Source organism: Hydra viridissima, unplaced genomic scaffold, assembly GCF_058129835.1.
Source record: "Hydra viridissima isolate aposymbiotic clone 2 unplaced genomic scaffold, HvirCarnegie_v1 scaffold_2, whole genome shotgun sequence".
Taxonomy (NCBI): domain Eukaryota; kingdom Metazoa; phylum Cnidaria; class Hydrozoa; order Anthoathecata; family Hydridae; genus Hydra; species Hydra viridissima.
The window spans coordinates 399,338-419,338 of NW_028324301.1; the positions used below are offsets into that span (position 1 = coordinate 399,338).

General features: G+C 27.6%; 3 protein-coding genes and 1 pseudogene across 9 annotated transcripts; 3 read left to right on the forward strand and 1 right to left on the reverse strand.

Moving 5' to 3' along the window:
* The first annotated feature begins 1,706 nt into the window (after nucleotides 1–1,706).
* On the forward strand, nucleotides 1,707–2,568 carry LOC149891442 (uncharacterized; annotated as a pseudogene). Its single transcript, XR_016449629.1, has 3 exons — nucleotides 1,707–1,828; nucleotides 1,961–2,150; nucleotides 2,272–2,568. The product of XR_016449629.1 is annotated as an uncharacterized LOC149891442 (transcript).
* A 3,489-nt stretch (nucleotides 2,569–6,057) lies between these two features.
* LOC149891443 (uncharacterized) lies at nucleotides 6,058–7,482 on the forward strand. Its single transcript, XM_090079555.1, has 2 exons — nucleotides 6,058–7,248; nucleotides 7,360–7,482. Exon 1 carries the CDS (start codon nucleotides 6,397–6,399, stop codon nucleotides 7,219–7,221), a length of 825 nt encoding a protein of 274 aa, XP_089935681.1. The 5' UTR covers nucleotides 6,058–6,396; the 3' UTR covers nucleotides 7,222–7,248; nucleotides 7,360–7,482.
* Nucleotides 7,483–8,254: 772 nt separating this feature from the next.
* LOC149891444 (AN1-type zinc finger protein 2A-like) lies at nucleotides 8,255–18,247 on the forward strand. 6 transcript variants are annotated; one of them, XM_090080311.1, is made up of 11 exons: nucleotides 8,255–8,479; nucleotides 8,646–8,708; nucleotides 9,517–9,559; nucleotides 11,730–11,781; nucleotides 12,609–12,683; nucleotides 12,864–12,914; nucleotides 13,143–13,184; nucleotides 13,293–13,384; nucleotides 17,563–17,617; nucleotides 17,709–17,885; nucleotides 17,973–18,247. In XM_090080311.1, the coding sequence occupies exons 2-11, from the start codon at nucleotides 8,654–8,656 to the stop codon at nucleotides 18,000–18,002; spliced, it is 672 nt and encodes a 223-aa protein (XP_089936437.1). In that variant the 5' UTR covers nucleotides 8,255–8,479; nucleotides 8,646–8,653; the 3' UTR covers nucleotides 18,003–18,247. The 6 variants fall into 6 exon arrangements, with proteins under 6 accessions (XP_089936437.1, XP_089936436.1, XP_089936438.1 ...); XM_090080310.1 differs by having other exon boundaries at nucleotides 8,336–8,468; XM_090080312.1 differs by having other exon boundaries at nucleotides 8,336–8,372.
* On the reverse strand, nucleotides 15,204–17,166 carry LOC149891445 (uncharacterized). The gene is made up of 3 exons (XM_090080406.1): nucleotides 17,129–17,166; nucleotides 16,770–16,969; nucleotides 15,204–16,641 (listed from the first exon to the last, which is right to left on the reverse strand). The coding sequence occupies exons 1-3, from the start codon at nucleotides 17,164–17,166 to the stop codon at nucleotides 16,262–16,264; spliced, it is 618 nt and encodes a 205-aa protein (XP_089936532.1). The 3' UTR covers nucleotides 15,204–16,261.
* Nucleotides 18,248–20,001: the final 1,754 nt, after the last annotated feature.

Here is a 20,001-nt window from a genome sequence, read left to right on the forward strand (position 1 = left end):
TTTGATTTCAATTTTTGCAGATACCCAATTAGGAGGATCAGTACTTTGAACCCATCAAAAGATTTTCTTGGGAAAGCTCTTGACACTTGGATTCAAATTATTTTGGATGCTCAGAAACGATATCAGCTGCCATTGAAATAAATAAAATTAACGCTAAAAATCTATTTTTCAGATTAACTTATGTGGAAAGTTAGCTAAGATTAACGTTTATCAGTTCTGAATTTGATTAAGTAGCCCGCGAAAGTCATTTGTTGATGTTTTTAGGTTACTTAATATTTGGGTTACTTTGAAGAAATCCCACTACATTCAAAGCTGGAGGGGGGGGGGATCTCAGACAATCCAAAGAGTTTATGAATGTAATGCATGAGCTTCTCTTCAATGGGCCAGGTACATGCTCCTGTGCTCAATATGATTCCTCCGATGGAGCTGCATCTTATTTAGGAAGTTGTAAGCAAGGAAAACGAAAGACATTTTACCCACCTTAAAATGACTTAAGGGCCCCTTAAGGCTCCCTTCTTGGTTCAGGGTATTCTAAGGGCGAATTTTCTCAAACAATTTTTATCAAAACTAAAAAATATTAGCTTAGATTTCTTTTCAGCACAAAATTAGTATACTTTTGATGATTTTTTAAAATTAGGGTGTATTTAGGGCAGATCCTAATAAGGGGTGGCTTAGGGCTAAACTTGGGCTATCCCGAAATCGGCTCTAATTTTCTGGAATTTTAAAAATCGGAAAAAAATGATTTTCGAAAAACGATCAGAAAGAAACTCCGTAAAGCGTTTCCTTAAAAAATTGTAAATATAGTTTGAGTGGCTTTTTTTATGGAGTGGATATTTTTGCGGATTTTTATAAGTATAAGTTGTATGCAAAACTTAAGTAGAGAAGAGTTTTTTAGTATAAGAGGAAATGTAGAATTGAACCGTTGTGTTCGCTACGAGAAAGCTACATGGTTAGAAAATAGATTTGCTTCAAAGATTTTTGTCCATTCATATAGCTTCTAAGTATTGATAGACATTAATCATGGTGATCAATTTTTATTGAAACTATTTTTAATGAGTTATTTAATATGATAAAGATATAATCCTATAATAGCAACAAAATATTTGTTGTATAATTTAAAAATGGCTTCAAGAACTGAAAGAAGAAAACGTCGTAATCAACTTGATATTTTTGTCTCAAGATGAAAAGGTAATACAGCAATATAAATAGGTAGCTAATAATCTTGATAATTTAAAAATATCAAAGTAATGTTATAAAGTAATTATAGTACATTGTTGCTTTTATCTCATCCTATTTATAGATTGTCAGACAAATATCTGACTGCCTTTTTTTATCTAAACTTTTGTATCTTTTTTAAAATATTTTTGGTCAAATATATTTATTTTAGGAGAATCTTCCAATTATATGACGCATGGTAAGCCTGTTGTAGAGGAGGAGAATATTAAAATTGGTGAAGATAACTTTGATAGAAGTGTGCCTACTATTTTTGATGGTGCGACTGGATTATATGTATAAATGGAGCACAAAAGCAATGAATGTAAATTAGGATTTCCTTTGTTTAATCTAAAATTAATTTTTGAGACTAATACTCACCAAACACATGCTACAAAAAAGATTGCTGTCAGTTTTTTTACTAAGAGTAATTAGTCAAACTAATTGAACAGACTCATACACCGCTGTACCTTACAGTGCTAAAAGGCCTATTTTTTAAAAAATTGTTTTTTTCAGGTAAAGTTTCATGATTCTTCTGATTCAAGTTTATTGTGTATACATGGTAGTATGCTTGGGGTTTGCAGCTGACTTAAAGTTGAACCATTTAGTGCACAAGGTTTGAATGTTTTGTATTACTAGGGGTAAGAAATTATTCTATAAAATGTTTTGGCATATGAAATGAATGGCAGTAGTATAATATTTTAAGTATAAATATGTAGTATATTGTTTATTGTGGTTATCATAACAGGACAGTTTCTTATGAATATGTTCATTCTTCGTGAACTGAATATAAGTTGACCAATCTTGAGCAAAGACAGGGAAGATTGGAGGCATGTGTTGCTAGTGATCTTGTTGATCAGAATGTCTGTCATACATAATTTCCTATCTTTACTTCTCTGCAGCAATATTCTGAGATTGAAAAGCACCCAAATAATATGGTAAGTTTTTATCAATTTCTGATTATGTAAGAATAGCCATGATGTGTTGCTCTTGACAAGGGAACATAGTGTGAATGATGGTGTAATATATTTAAGTTGTTAACTGATCTTTTTTTTTTAGTTAGCGTTGATGAAGAGTGAAGGAGGGTTGACTGTCTATGAACAATTTCAAACAAATTGCTGGCGCATGACTTACAGCAAAAGATCAATAGGCTTGGAACACATGGGAAGCTTAAGTTTTTGATAGCCTGGAAAATCAGCGTAAGAAAATCAGTGTAATCTACATTTACTGTGAACAATTGTACAAATGTGAATCTGTTTGACTGTGAGTCAACAGTTTGACTTGTGGTGTTTGACTTAACAGTAAAATAAAGTAAAGCTATTAATATCTTTTTACATGCAGATATAATTTGTATTGTCAATGCAACTATATCAAACAATACAATCTCTAATACATGTGAATCTCTAATACATGTGTATCTCTAATACATGTGAATCCATATATTTAGGCATAACTATAGTAATTGGTTATATAATTATAGATTTAAATGACTATTTATTTACATATTTTTTCTCTTTTTTTTTTATAAGTATTTATTTAAATGTTTATAGTTTCAACTGCTCACATTTTCCCTGGCACCACGTCTAAAAAGAGAGAACTGAAAGTAGCACGATTTTTTAATAACGCCAGGATCGCTCTGATGGTCGTCTGCAGCGCTGTAAGAAAAAGACACTTGAAGTTTTGATTGAGGAAGAGAGTAAAGATGACTATGAAGGAAATAATGATGACAGTGAAAACGAAAACGACAGTGAAAACAAAGATCCTCGACAAAAAAAGCAAAAGACTTAGAAAACACTTTTATAAATAAAGATATGTAATGATGATTTATATAAATATTATTAAATAAACTAAATTAAACTATTGAATATTACTAGTTTAAAAAAACAACCACGCTTTACTACTCATACAGGATGAGTAGTAAAGCGTGGTTTTTTTTTGGCCACTTTAGGGCTAGCCCTTAAGGGACCCTAAAATTTGGCACGGACATTTTCATAAGGGTCCCTTAAGGGTTTGCCCTTAAGGGACCCTGAAGTTTTTTTAAGGCGGGTAAACATGATCTTTAAGATTCAAACATGTAACACATTCAACCGATATAAGTGTGAGACAGCCGAAACACCAGGTGGACACACATGTACAATTGCATGAAAAAAAAAGAGTGGCACCATTAACGTTTAAAACTGTTTTCACAATAACGACCAGGAATTTAAATGTGACTTCACTGATAAATGATAATATATATATATACATATATATATATATATATACTAAGGCCTAATCCTGTGGGGCCACTGAATGTCATCACATCAAATTATCATTCTTGGCAGTATTTTATGTAAATCATAACCCCTGGCGAAATATGTTTTAAATCAACTAATTTTGACATGGTCTCTACAACAGTGGCGTACCTAGGGTAAATAGCGCCCTGGGCAAACACCGATCTCGCGCCCCTCCTCCCCCACATAAACTTCAACTTTTTAATAAATGATGACACAAACTTTTAATAAAACTTCATTATTCATTATAAATAAACAATTTGTTTATGTAACATATATTACAACTTTTTTTTTCTAGCTTTAATTGCTGCAAATTTCTTAATAACACTGTCAAAATCAATTTCTTCGGTATATTCTCGCTTTATGCTCAGCCTCTTTTGCGCCCCTTTTAGGTTGGCGCCCATGGCACGTGCCCTGCCTGCCCTACCCTAGATACGCCACTGCTCTACAATGTACTAGGACCATTTTGGTGATAGTGAATTGAATGTGAACCTAATACCACCTGAGATGTTAAACAAGCTAAGTAACTTTTACATCGAAGTAGCCCTGACTTTCAAAGACTATGATTTTCTTAATTAATGCTGTTAAAATTTTTGATCGCACCATGAGCTTTTCAAAAGAGCAGATTAAAGCGCTGGCGCTTAGCGTTCGTGAGAGAAAAGATGTCTTCTTTGGCTCATTTTTACCAAACTTTACATAGATAATAAATTCTTGGGACGAAGTTTTAGTCAATTGCTAAAGAGAATTTACTGTAATTATCCTTCCAAAATCAAATATTGAAACAGGTTGAAAAAAATATACACAGATGGAAACAATTTTACTTTACAGAGTTTTTGTTTTCTTTCTTTTTCTTTTCTTATAATGTTTGGTAGATACCCAGCAAGCACACAACGTTGAAATAACGTTGATCGACATTGATCAACGTTATTTCAACGTTGTGTGTTTGCTGGGTAGGGTAACTTAGAATGGGTTGGGCCACAAGGGTTAGGTAACGCCAGTAATTTTTAATTGGCAATCAGATCAGTTTATAAATCAAATTTTCAATTCAAGTTATTAAAAATATAAATCAAATTTTCAGAAGTTTAATTAAATATAACTTTTTAAGCGTTTAAAATGGCAAAGCTTTTGATAAGACAAATTTTTTTAAATACATAAAACTTTAGAAAATAAAGCTTCACTGATTTAATTGATTAGCCAATTAAGCAACTTCTTGAAGGGTTAAAACAAAATAATGTAAGGCTATGTGAGATTGCAAACTATTTGTGGAACCACATAACCGTATGTCTAAATTTCTTAGTTATTTAAAATTCCATTAAATAACAGATGTAAAAGTTAATAGATTATTTTTTATTATTTACTGTTAACGGAAAAACAAAGCATCCGAAATTGGTTATAAGAGGTGAAGATGAAATTGGTTACGAGAGGTGAAGATGAACATAAGGATAAAATTAATAATCATCAACCAGCGGTGAGTTGCACTCTAAAGAGGTTTTTAATTGCATAAGTCATGAAAAATGGGAACAAAAGTCATGAAAAATGGGAACCAAACCAAAGTGTTGTTTCTACGTACTTTAACAAGATATCATCAAACAAGCAAAAAAAAAGAACGGAGTCTGCGTGCTCTTGTAGTAGATGCTTGGAAAAGATACTTTTGGCTTGCTTATAGACATCGTATTTTTAAGATGCAGCAACACCATTCTATGAAGCTCTGCCAGCAGTTACATCTGGAGCTGACATACTAATTTTTATCCACTTCCGGTCTTTTTGGCTTGAAATTCATAATTTAACATTTATCACAGCAAAACTCTCCATCATTCTTTGAAATACATATAAAAAAACGAAATGATAACTAAAAAAAGATGATTATTGAGAGCTATTAGAATTAAACAGTTATATTTCTTGGTAAGAAACCAATTAGGGGAATCCCAACATCTTGTGCTACGAATCATTTTCGTCGGATGGCGAAGCTTATCTACTCATGAAAATGTTTTTGTTTACTGAGCATTTTTGTCTAAATGTAGGAGAGAAAAAATTTGGCTAGAACAACTCTGCAATTTTTGTAAACAATTTACATACAAATTTGGTTTACAGCACCACTAGCCTTTTGTGTTCTAAACAATGACTTCCAGCTGATAAAAGCTGCATGTATATATGTATGTATGTATATATGTATGTATGTATGTATGTATGTATGTATGTATGTATGTATGTATGTATGTATGTATGTGAGGCCTGGATTAACCATTAGGCAAAAAAGCCATTTGCCTTGGGCACCAAAGCGTTTGGGGGCACCACAAGTCCTCAAGAAATTTTTTTTTTTAACAAATTTAAGTCCAGAAACAACTGAAAATAAAACAAGTGCTATGAAAATGAAGAAATACATTATAATAAAAATTCACATTCAAGTTTGATGAAATCTTGAATGCTTAAAAATTAAGCTATGAATGAGCCGGCTTTTTCTATTTCTATTTTGTTTTTTGTTTAAACTAATTATTTTTTTCGCGCTTTAATGACTTTTTTTTTGCGCTTTAACGACTTCACTTGAGGACATTTTTTTACTAACAACGTGAAAATATTATTAAAGCTGTTTTATCATTTGTTTAATCATTTTTATTGATTCTGATATTAAGGAATTATTTATAGGAGCTTACACCTTAAGTTTGTTGTTCTTTAGTCTTATTTTGCATAATTTTTTAATTTTTATGTAAATTACATTTTCGTTTTATATCATTTAATCATTTGCATTTGCATAATCATTTAAGCATGTGCATCCAGATGGGATGCACATGCTGTTGCAACTGAAGCTATCCTAAAGTCTCATCCTCAGATTTTAAAAACATTAGAATGTAAACAAGAAGATCAGTCACAGAAAGGAGACACCAGAAGAGAAGCAGAAAACATTGCAAAGAAAATGCAAGAATTAGAATTTGCTTTCGTGCTTGTTTTTTGGAAAGAGATATTACAGCATTTTCACAGGGTTAGTCAGGCTCTCCAAAAAGATCATGTGAGCTTAAAAACGTGTGCTGATTTGTATTCTTCACTAGCAGATCACTTGCATAAATCTAGGAATGAATTTGAAAGATTTGAAGAAGCTGCAAAAATAATGACACCAGGTGTAGATTATAAGTCAACTTTGACCCGTAATCGTAAACGAAAGACAGTGTTCAATGATGGTGATGCCCCTGAAGTATCTCTGAATGCCAGAGACAAATTTCTTATATCTGCATTCTACGCCATTGTTGACAAACTTGAGACAGAAATGAGTAGACGAAGACAAGTATGTAATGATGCAGCAGTTCGCTTTTCTTGTTTGGTCGATGGATCATTATCACAAACATCTCAGTGTTGTGAAGAACTAATAAATGCTTATCCTAAAGATCTGAACAATAATTTATATACTGAACTACAACAGTTTCATTCATATAATCGACACAAGTTTCCAACTGTATCAAAATCGGAAAACAACACGTTCAATCAAGGAGAATTATACCAAGTAATAGTTAGAGACAATATTGAGTGTGTCTTTCCAAATGTTGAAATCGCCTTCAGCATATTTTTAACATTAATGGTTACTAATTGTTCAACTGAGCGTTCTTTTTCTCAGTTGAAACGTACAAAAAATCCAAATAGATCAACAATGAAACAAGAAAGGCTCGATTCCTTATCTCTGCTTATGATTGAGGCAGATATGTTGCGCAAAATTAACTTTGAAGATATACTCAAAGACTTTGGTTGATGTAATCTAGAAAAAAAACTTTAAAATGTAAATGACTATATCTTTTTGATTTTTTCGTCTAATAAAAAATACAGTTCGTCTATTATTATTTCAAAATTTGTTAACTATTAACTTTAATACAGAAATACTTTATTGTAGGTTTTATATGAGTGATAGTTGTACAAACTACAAACATATTTGTTAACAACTGTTTTCTTTGCATAATATTGAACATACCAGCGGTCACAGTCAGCGAAAAATCAGGGGCCCCGGGCAGAAAGGGACACTGATGTGGTTTTGTACCTTGGGCACTACAAAGGCTTAATCTGGCCCTGATGTATGCATTTATGTATATGTTAAAGAAACCAGGTCAAAATTCAAATCCCTTTTTCTCATCAAGCAATTGACAATTTGATCTAAAAATTTCCGCAACCCATTTTTTAAGTTCAAAACAAAATAACTAGTAAATTTGAATTTAAAAACTTATTGATTTTTTCTAAAAAATGTCGTGAAATTACCCCCTTTGCAACTATACAAATGAGATGTTTGGTAATTGAACTTGTTCTAAGTGGTTGGGGAAATTCTCGAAGAAGTCAAAAGCATTTGGAACTATTCAACTTAGTAGGTGTGTCAAAGTTAACTTATTTTTGTTTTTGGAAAAGCTAATTACTTGAACTTTCAACACAACCAACACGAGATATTGCTGAACAAGGCATCGTTTATTACTAATCGTTTATGACATGGGCAGCTAAAATTTTATTTGCGCATGAACCACAGCTGTAAGGAATGCAATTTAGAACAAAAACCATCTTAAGTTTTATGTTTATCTTAAGTTTTATAATGTTGATCTTAAAATAAAATCTTCTTGAGGCTCTTTAGAAAAAAAATCAAAATTTTTATAAATATTAACCGTGACAAAAATATCTCCTCTGGGTTTTTTTGGTAACTTCTATTTGCCTAATTATTTTTTCAAGCTAGCCGTTCTTTGGTTATATAATTATACAAATAAGGTGCTTTTAACCATAATCCACAAGTTGAGTCTTTTCGTTGGACACTAGTTGCTACAACAAATACACCTGGCGGTGTGTAACTTGAATGTTCGAGTTCTCGAATAGTTAACGAAGTATTAATCGTAATATTGTAAACTGGCGTCGACAGTGTCGCGATAAAAGGTAATGTGGTTGACTGACATAAACGATAAAATTGGTCGAAGTAAAGTACAACGAAGACACTATCCAAAAATTGACTTTAACATAAAAATACATTTGGTATATAAAATGTTAGTTTTTGTTATAAATGTATGTTATTATATATATATATATATATATATATATATATATATATATATATATATATATATATATATATATATATATATATATATATATATACATACATACATACATACATACATATTAACAAACCTTAATTGATGTATTATTTAGTCAATAGTATGGAACTACCCCATGTAGGGAAAAATTGTTCACTTCCAACTTGCAATCAATTAGGTATATTTTTATTCAATATCAATAAACACATAAAACAGACTTTTAAAAGAGATAAAATGTAGGTAAAGTAAATAATGTATTTACATATATATATATATATATATATATATATATATATATATATATATATATATATATATATATATATACATATATATATATATATATATATATATATATATATATATATATATATATATATATATATATATATATATATATAATAAATAAAAAGTCATAGTGGTTATACTAGTGTATTATATATACTAAGTCTGAATGCAACTTTTAGGCATCAAATAAAAGGTTCATTGAGAAAAAAGGGATATAATACAAAATATAGTATCTAATAAAATATAATATTTAATAAAATATAGTATATTTATTATTTAGTATATTAGTGTATTAAGTATTTTTAATATATATATTTATTGTCTATATATTTATTGTTTATAATTGATTAGTATATATACTATATATACTGATATAAATGATAAGTAATATTAAATAGTAGTTTATACTTCATATAAAAAATATCAATTTAAAAACATCTAACAAAATAATTTTTATATTTAAACTGTTGTAGAACTTATGCAACTAACCATCTAATAAAAAGATTAATAAATATTATTAGATTATTATTGCTGTTGTTGTTGTTGTTGTTGTTGTTTTTATTATTATTAAATGTTTTAGTGTTAGTAATATAAATTTGAAAATAAATTTTAAAGCTATAAATATTTTGCAAGTATTTCTGAATAAGTAAACTTATTTCTGACATAAATATGATATTGGATATTTCTTTTTTACTCAGATTTTTTACCCATTAAATGTGATTGGTGTAAAAAAACATTCTGGTAAGAAATTTGCTTCAATTTTTGTTAATTCAATGTTTGAAACCATGTCATCTCAGATTTTAATGATTTTTAGTACACAAGCTATTAATGGAAAAAAAACTCCAAAATTTAATGTCTAACACCTTATCAATACTCTATCCCGATCCTGTTCTTCACCTTTTTTTACAGTGCCATTTAATTTTTAAGCACATTGTTTGACACAGTTAGCTTTAACTTATGTAATATTTTTTCAAAAGTGATAAAAATTTGTACTTAACTTATTTTAGGGTAAACAATTCAAAATTGTAGATGAAATCTACAATTTTGAATTGTTTTGAGAAAATTTAGTTTGATTAGAGATAAGATATGAGCCTAAAAGATATGATTCTGAAATCTTTTCCTATGTTCTATTAGTTACAAGCTCTAAAATACAAAAGGACTACAAGGTTTTTCTTTTTTAACTTTGTATTATTTTCTTTGAAAGTTTCATACAATGAAATCAAAAAAAAAAATAACAAGTTACAAAAATAAATCATAAAAATTAAGAAATGATTAAAAATGCTAAAATTAAAATATGAAAAGAGTTAACAATCTTCAACAGTTTGATAAAATTTAGTTTTCTGGTTTTTAGTTTGCCCAGGTGTCTATAATGCTTTGGTGCAAAATTTCATCCTGTGACAGTTTTGGAATATTAATCATTAACAATAAGTTTATTGATGGAACCCAGTGCATCTAATCTCTTGAAGGCCTATAATATGGCATAGAGGGGTAACATGGATGCATGAATGTTACTTGAAAGTAAGATTTGTGCATCCAAGTTGTGTACCTTTTGACTAGTGTAGTTTATTACTACTAAACTTATTTTTTTAATTCTGTTAAGGAAATAGCCTGACTTTTTGCGATGCAAGAATGAACAGCAAGTTTTTGTAAATTACTTATCAGAGTATGAATGAAGTTGCTTGTGGTTTCAGTTAGGCTTACCAGCTCAGATCAGTCTGTTGTTTTTAGTTGTAATATGTACAAAGAGTTATCATCTTTATCAATATCATTCAAAGAAAATTAAACCAGTGTTAATAGTTGAATTTTCGGATTGTGAATAGAACTTAGCATTCTCTCTTTGATTTTTTCCCTTAGTATACCCATGTCATTTGTGTTATGTTGAACTTCTTGAGATATTTTATTGGTTTAACTGAACAGGATCTATATTAAAAGCTTTACAAATTTTAATTCTACTGTTTGTTAAACTTGCAGTATTTCTTTTTACCAAGAACAACTCTTGAGTGACTAGTCACAGCATGCATTTTAAGAGAGCTTATGTTCATAGAGGCCAAAGAAAAATAAAGATTTTCTTTTAAAAATTTGTTTATAGTAAGTTCATTACCAACATCTTAATAAAATCAGGTTGCAAGCCTGGCTTCCTGCTACATCTTTAAATGACATCAGTTTAATCTTACATGAAGGATTTATCTTTTCTCCAGAAATTATCAACAATCCTTTAGTTGTCAAACATAAACTTTAAAATAACGGTACATAATCTTTGAAGTGAAGTGCATACAAGTTTATATATTAGAACTGTACCTGAGAAATTGGAATTCTACAATTCTTTAAAGAAAAAATGTATGTTAAATAGAACTACAGAAAAAATTTACAGATTCATATTTTGTAGAACCACAGAAAAAAATTGCCAAATCATATTTTGTAGAACCACAGAAAAAAATTGCCGAATCATATTTTATAGGGATCTCAAAATATATTTCTTTTTGTACAAGACGCTAAAAAACTTTCAAATTTTTTTTGATGTAAAAGTTTTGACTTTTGACATGGGTTTTGTCATAAGTTTTAAATTCTACACCTTGAAAAAAGTTAGGTACAACTTTTTATCACTATTCAACAAATATTTCATAATTTAAAGTGAATTGTGATGCAATTTGCTTAAATAATATCAATGAAACCAAAACAAGAGTTAAACACTAAAATTTGGAGTGAAGTTTTTTTCAGGAATCTAAGGTTGTATACCAAAATATCTTTAAAATCTGAGATGTCAAAAGGAATTTTTTTTTTTTGATTTGAAATGACCCTCAAACTTGTTATTATTTTTAAAAAAGTTTCATTATTTACATAATAATAACTGTTACAAAAGTTTTTTTGTTCACAATTTTAAACTGTAAAAGTATGTTGTTTTTTTTAACAGCAAAGAGCATGCACACTATAACAATCATGTTTGTCCCTCTGTTGAATCGATGGTAGGTGAGTTTTATGATATTAAGTTCAGCACTTCAATATTTTATTACATTTTCTTTTAACTCCTTAGAGTGTAGGACAAATAGTAAAGAATAAAGTAAAATTTTTGATTTATAAATGACCGTGAAAAGTATGTACATATTAAGTTTTACTTTCAATAATTGATATTATTGAATCCAGGACTCCTCATTAAAAAGTTATTTAAAAAATAATGCTTTATGACTTAATTTCCATAATCTTTAGTTTAAATTCAGAACATAGCTAAATGTTAAATACTTTTCCTAAATATGATCAGTTCTATCTCCCTAAAAAACAGAAAAGTTGAATAAGTCCTTCATGATGAACCATCAATTTTATCTTTCATTAAATATAACTAAACCACAATAAAACTGATGAAAACTGCAAAATGAGTAAAATTTACTGATAAATTGAAAAGTTTTTACATGTGTACAATAAATTGTCCAGAGAAAGTTAAAAGTTAGAAATATTGAAATCAAAAGTTCAGCTTGTTAACAAAAAAAAAAATTTTTTTGGTTCTGAAACCTTTTTTCCTATTGCTCTGGGTGTGTTGCTATTCTATAGTTGAATTATGTATTTACCTATTGGTAATTCGTGCAAAAGTAGGTTTTATATGTATGCAAAATTTTGAAAAACTTTAAATTGTATTCCTTAAGTAGGATTCATTCAAGTTTTAAAATTTTATTAAAAAAAAAAATGATAATAAAATTGTATTTTATGGTTGAAAGAAGATATTTAAAAAATTTTAGGTTGCTGTTTGATATTTATGCTTTTAAATATTTTAAAGTTTACAATTTCCTTTATATACCAGGATAGAAGAGCCCCTACATGCCCATTATGCAGTAAAATAATCTCAATTTCCTCTCATGAATCTTTTGATCAGAAGGTAGCAAGTAATGTATATTAGTTTTTGGTATATTAGTATATAACCAATATGGTTGTTAATTATCAATAAATATGTTTTTTTTTATTGTGGCAAATGAAGTGTGTGGATTTGTCAGCATAGAAGACAAACTCTGTTCTTTTTTAGTTTTTAAATGTTTTATTAAAAGGTGTTTTACTGTAGGTCAATGATCACATTGAAAATGATTGCAAATCTGATCTTGCAAAACATACAGTGAGTTAATTTAAAGAAAACACACTTATATATGGTAATGTATACATTTATGTATGGTAATGTACAAATTTATATATGATTAAGTACACATTTACATATGGTTATGTGCACATTTATACAAGGTAGTGTACATATATGTTAATGTACACATTTATATACAGTTACGTACACATTTTTTCATCGAAGTTTCTCTTTTAGTAAACCTATAATAATTATTAAATTTTTTAGCGTTCTCAAAAGTGTGTCGTTAAAGGATGCAAAAACCGTGAAGTAGGTTGATACAAGTTATAGTTACTAAAATCCATGCTGAAATGTTATAGTTACTATAACATTTCAGCATGGATTTATAATTTCATCATATAATTTTTTTTCCTTTAGCTTGTTCCAGTATATTGTTCGTTATGCAAAGAAATTGTATGTCTGCGTCATCGTCATGAAAATGATCATAACTGCTCTGTGGAGAAATCAAGGTTATTTTTTATTGACATAACTTTGAGATTTTTCACCTACGACCTGATTGATTGTCAGGTTTAATGTTTCCTCAGGTCTAATTTTATGACATATCTATAATGGTGTTTGCAATGGTAGAGTGAAATTATCAAAAAAAATTCTTTCTAAATATTTCATTCTCAAAATCATTTTGAAAATTTGTGAAATCTTTTGTAAAGTATGTTTGATTTTCATCTGTACTAAAACAAAATGGAAGATGCACAGTTTTCAACTTGCGCTGTTTGTTTTATTAAGTATGTGAAGAAAACATAAAAAATGCCAACCACCGAACTAAAAAGTCATGCTTTTGCAGAGCAGTTATATTATTTATTTAGCAATTCTAAAGTTATGTTCAAAAATTATGTCATAGAAATCATTATGATCTGTATAAGAACAAAACAGAAAATTTGGGGCACTGTACAAATTATCAAAAGTTTGATAATGGTATTTGATAAATTTATAAACACTTTCATCTATTTTAGAAAAGTACTTGATAAATATAATACTTTTTTTAAACAAAAAATCATTGATGATTATAATACTGGAACAATACAAAGTGAGTTATGTAAAAAGTATAAGATTTTAAAAACAAGTATAAGTTAATAAGTTATTAAGATTAAAAGGAACTGTTGAAACTTAGCATTTAGGTGACCAAAGTCAAGTCAAAGGAACTGTTGAAACTTAGCATTAAGGTGACCAAAGAGAAGTACTCCTCACACTGATTGTAAACTTATTAGATGTGTGAAAAAGAATTCATTTTCTAGTGCAAAATTTATTCATATGGGCAGTAAATCAAAAAAGCACATTTGGAGTTTGTAAATTCTCACAGAAATTGAACAGCTGAACAGGAGAGACAAATATTATGGATGAGTCGAAAAATACACACATCAAAATTGTATCAGGAGCTTAAAACTGTTTAGTCACAAATAAAACAAGTTCAAATTGATAAACTTAGCAAATCTATGCCTCTTAGATGTACTTAGGTTGTTAAAAACAATATATATGTCATCAATTACTGATCTTGATATATGTTTTTGATGAGACTTCCTGTGCTCAAATATCATGTTTGAATGGGAGTAATGACAATGGTAGTTATTCTTTTGATATTATAAACATGGTTTTGATGTAAACACCTAAATCTAGTTGATGTTAAAGAGATATCAATTTAAGGTGTGGTTTGTCTCTCCAGCTATTCATCAAAAAGACATGTATGCATCATGAGTACAAATTTAACCATAAGGGTTATGCTCAGAAATGTAAAAGTATTGTAGTAGAACCTGCAACTCACAGCAAATAAAACTATACATGAGCAATTCTCAGATGTAAAAACATTACTAATTTTTTTTTTTTTTTAAATCCTTTTTTAACTTTTATGTCATTTAAAAATATAAAAATTTTAAAATATATACAAATAGTAATTAACCCTTTATTGGTTGAATATTGAAAAAACTATTAAAAAAATTTAAATAATTTTTTTTAATGAATATTATAAAGATATGAAAAAAAAAAAAAATTTTTTTTCAAGTACAGTAACACCAAAATTTTAATTGTTGCCGTTTGGCAACATTGAACGATAAAGGTAATAGACAAAAATATTTTAATAAGATTGCTTTCATGCTATTATGTTTAAATATGCTAGCAAACTATATATAGAACTTATTAAATAAAACTCGTTCACATTGCATGATATTTTCAATCATAAAATAATTACTACATCAAGAAATATACTTTGCTCAACAAGCCGTGTTGGGGGGGGGGGGGGGGCAGAGGTCAATTTGACTATGTGAAAATCAAAGAAGCTTTTTTATCTTTAAAACTATGTTATATAAAAAGAGAAGCTAATCTAAGTTTTAACAATGACAACCTTTGTTCTTAAAAACTCTGTGCTTAACATTCTTTTTTGATGGTCTTCCAACTGGACAAGTACTAGAGACTTTATTTGACATTGTCAGTTCACAAGCAATATTGATTGTAAACTTAAGAAGTTTATTTTGCTTCTTTTTAGGTAAGTTTGTCTGGTCAGCTAACCGACAATAAAGTAACCAACCATTGACTTTGCAAATGTCAATGCAATAAAATATAATTTTCAGATACCATCGTTTAGATTTTATATTGGTTAGATAAAGAGATATTAGCATATCTGCTAAGTCTACACCACCCATTGCTTTGTTGTAATCTTTTACAATTTCAGGACACATTATGTTAATATAAGCTTTTTTTTTCCCATCCCAACGCTTGACTGATGTTAAAGATTGAGGAGATGAAAATGTCGAAACCAAATGAATGCACTTATTATCAAACAATTTAACCAAAACCAGATCAGAATTTTTATGTATTTGATTATTGCAAATTAGTTGCGGTACAAAGTATACCTTAATTTTTTAACAACAAACATAAGTTTAAAGTAGTAAACCAGTTATCAAACATAAGCTTGTGGTTTTCATTGCTTGGTAAATATTTGCATAACCTTTTTATAACAAAATCTCCATTACATTTGTTTGTACCGGTTGATCCACCTTGGTATAGAAAAAATCATATATAATTCCAGATTTACCAGCACGTACGAAGTTTTTAAAACCCACTTTACTGGTTTTTTTGTATTATATTGTCTTATTCTGCTACATTTCATTTTTGCTAGAATTATCTGTTCGTCGATGGAGTGATATTCTTCAGGCTCAGTTTTAATACAGTTGTTTCTAACTGCATCTAGGATAGGCTGAACTTTAAAAACTTTGTTAGTCTTATTTATTCCAACATCTTTTAGTGTGTTGTTGCTTGCATGTAGATGCTGCCTCAATTTTTTTAATACTACTTATTGGCATAATGTCAGCTACTGGAGCATACCTGGTCTCAGTTGCCTAGTACATTTGATAAGATGATAATTTGACAATTGACATCAACATATGAATACCTATAAATTGTTCCATTTCATTAAAACTTGTATTTATACTTTTTCCAGTTGATTGCACACTATAGAGGTTAGTTTGCTCTACTAATATTTCTGTTATGGAATTGTCCCAAAACATTTTGAAGAAGTTTAGTGCTGTCAAATCAGAAAAATTTACAGGAGGCATGCTAAAATTATTAGTAAACAAATAACTTGTCTCAGATGTTTTCTTAGACCACATGAAGATGTGTGAAATTTCTGAAGCACTATCTGTTGACATACTGTCATCTTTATCAGCCCCGAACTTATCCTCACTCTTTTCTCTTACATCATCTTGTTGATCTTCTACATCTACAATGTAAATAGTGATAATTTATGTGAAAGTTTATACAACTCAAAATAATAATTATATTGAAAATAAAAATGAACTTAAAACAACACAAAGAATAAAAATATGAAGAAAAAAAATTATCACTAACTAGAGTGATCTCCAATATCATTACCAACAAGATTAAAATCAATATTGTGATCACTTTCAAACCAATCATCACCACCATCATCATCATCAGCTAACTCTGACAATTCTGAATCAGAACATAAAACAAATTCTAGAGCCTCTGAAACATATTGATAATTTTTTTTTACTTTCCATCTGAAAAGCAAATTCAAAGATATTTTTCTAAAATATAAATAATGATTTAACTTAGCTGATAAAATTATGTAATAAAATAAATACTTTGAAATAACACATTAAAAAAAAAAGCTGAATGACTAAAAAATACTGCCTCTATTGTTTAATGTTGCCGTACAGCAACAATTACATTTGCCCCAGTTATACCCCAATTCAGCTTTATACACAGAGCCTAATTTTGACATATTTAAAACAACTATACACTTGTAATAAATAAAACATAAAAGGAGGGAAGAATTTCAGCTAATTATCAGTTGAGTAGGGCTAAAGGTTGCATGTACTTTTTACTTACAAAATTAACCTAAAGTTATGGTAAATTTACCCCAATTTCAATTAGTGCAACAATCACAACATTGACTAAAATAAGAAAAATAAAGTTGGATTTATGTAAAAATATCACTAAATTGATAACTTAAGGAACAGGAATCAATTAGAATCAATTCAAAGTTTTTGTTGCCATATGGCAATAGTGAACAATAAAGGGTTAAAGATTTTTAATATACAATTTTTATTCTCCTTAAAAAATAGTTTTTAATGTTTATCCATTACTTAATTTGATTTAATTTATCTTTGTTCATTAGAAAGAAACCAAATGTAAACCAGATACAACATACTCCGAGATCTTACAACGGCATGGTGAGTAACAAGTTGCATGTGAAGTGGAACACTTTAAAAACCACTCCAAATCAGTTGTTTGTTCTATAATTCCTTTAAATTTTAATTATAGAGCGAAGACGAGGCTTTAGCTGCTGCTTTGAAAGCATCCATGGACAGCTCAATCAATGATCAACTTACTCCAAGGCCTGGATTGTCTGAACAAGAACAGGAGGATTTTGCTTTGGCTCAAGCATTAGCACAATCACAAATAGACGAACAAGAGAGACAAAGACGAGTAAACTCACAGGTGCTTTTTTTTGTGTGTGTTGATTATGTTTCTGTAAAAAAATATTTAATTGCTTTGTTTGAACACCTATTATTGATCATATTTTAGAAAAACGAAAGCAACTGTGTAATTAATTGATTTTGTGAAATATTGGATTGGAACACGTACTTAAAAATTTGTTAATGAGCTTGTTGACTCAGCGGTATTTTGAAATGTGGTTTAACAAAAACCTGTCTGTTATTGTATTTCTTTAATCTCACTGTTTGTAAAATGAAAATTTTATGTTATTGAATATAACTTATTTATTTGTGTGTGTGTGTTTGTGTTTTTTTATCCGACTCTATCGTCTTGGTTAGTCTAATAAAATTACTGTCTTACTGAAATTTTTTTTTTTCTGCTTTTAATTAATTTATTATTGTATATATAATATAAGTCTTTTTTAATGAAATTGTTAACTACTTGCCAATTCACAGTTTGTTCTGCTAAACTAGTATTAAAAGTTTGTTCTGGTAAACGAGTATTTTAATTAAATGAAGAAACAAATTATTGGTTTATTTACATGTTCAGTAGCAGAGCCGTTAATCCTTGTTGTTTTTAATATTGTTGTTGTTGGTGTTGTTGAAAATGTTATCATCATTATTATTATTTATTATTATTATTTATTATTATTATTATTATTATTATTATTATTATTATTATTATTATTATTATTATTATTATTATTATTATTATTATTATTATTATTATTATCATTATTATTATTATCATTATTATTATTATTATTATTATTATTATTATTATTATTATTATTATTATTATTATTGTTATTATTATTATTATTATTGTTATTATTATTATTATTATTATTATTATTATTATTATTATTATTATTATTATTATTATTATTATTATTATTATTATTATTATTATTATTACTATTATTATTAATATTGTTGTTGTTGTTATTGTTATTATTATTATTATTATTATTATTATTATTATTACTATTATTATTATTATTATTATTATTATTATTATTATTATTATTATTATTATTATTATTATTACTACTATTATTATTAATATTGTTGTTGTTGTTATTGTTATTATTATTATTATTATTATTATTATTATTATTATTATTATTATTATTATTATTATTATTATTATTATTATTATTATTATTATTATTATTACTATTATTATTAATATTGTTGTTGTTGTTATTGTTATTATTATTATTATTATTATTATTATTATTATTATTATTATTATTATTATTATTATTATTATTATTATTATTACTATTATTATTAATATTGTTGTTGTTGTTATTGTTATTATTATTATTATTATTATTATTATTATTATTATTATTATTATTATTATTATTATTATTATTATTATTATTATTACTATTATTATTAATATTGTTGTTGTTGTTATTGTTATTATTATTATTATTATTATTATTATTATTATTATTATTATTATTGTTGTTGTTGTTGTTGTTGTTCTTATTATTATTATTATTATTATTATTATTATTATTATTATTATTATTATTATTATTATTGTTGTTGTTGTTGTTCTTATTATTATTATTATTGTTGTTGTTGTTGTTGTTGTTGTTGTTGTTGTTGTTGTTGTTGTTGTTGTTGTTGTTGTTATTATTATTATTATTATTATTATTATTATTATTATTACTTATTACTAAATTTATCACCTAGGATTAATTTGCACTACACTAAAAATCTTATAAAAACCTTATGAAACTTATTAGAAGTAATAGATTCCAAAAATAAGTCAATAAAATTTAGGTGAATTTAAATAAATAGAAATGAATTTTAGTAATTTAACTTTATTAATCGAAGTTTTCAAAAAATTGTTGTTGAAGTTGAAGAGCCTCGATAAAAGTTTAATTTAGGCATTTGAGTAATTTTTCAAGTTTTGTTTATTTTGGGGTTGGTGTAAAACAACCTCATTCCACTCAAAGGATTTATCTTCTTTTATTTTAAACCGCTTCCGTATTTTCGGTGCACTTTAATACTTTTCAACATTCATTTTACATATGCACCATTTTCCTTAACCGTTGTAATTTTTTTAAGAAAAATTTCATCTTCACAAGCGAAGACTA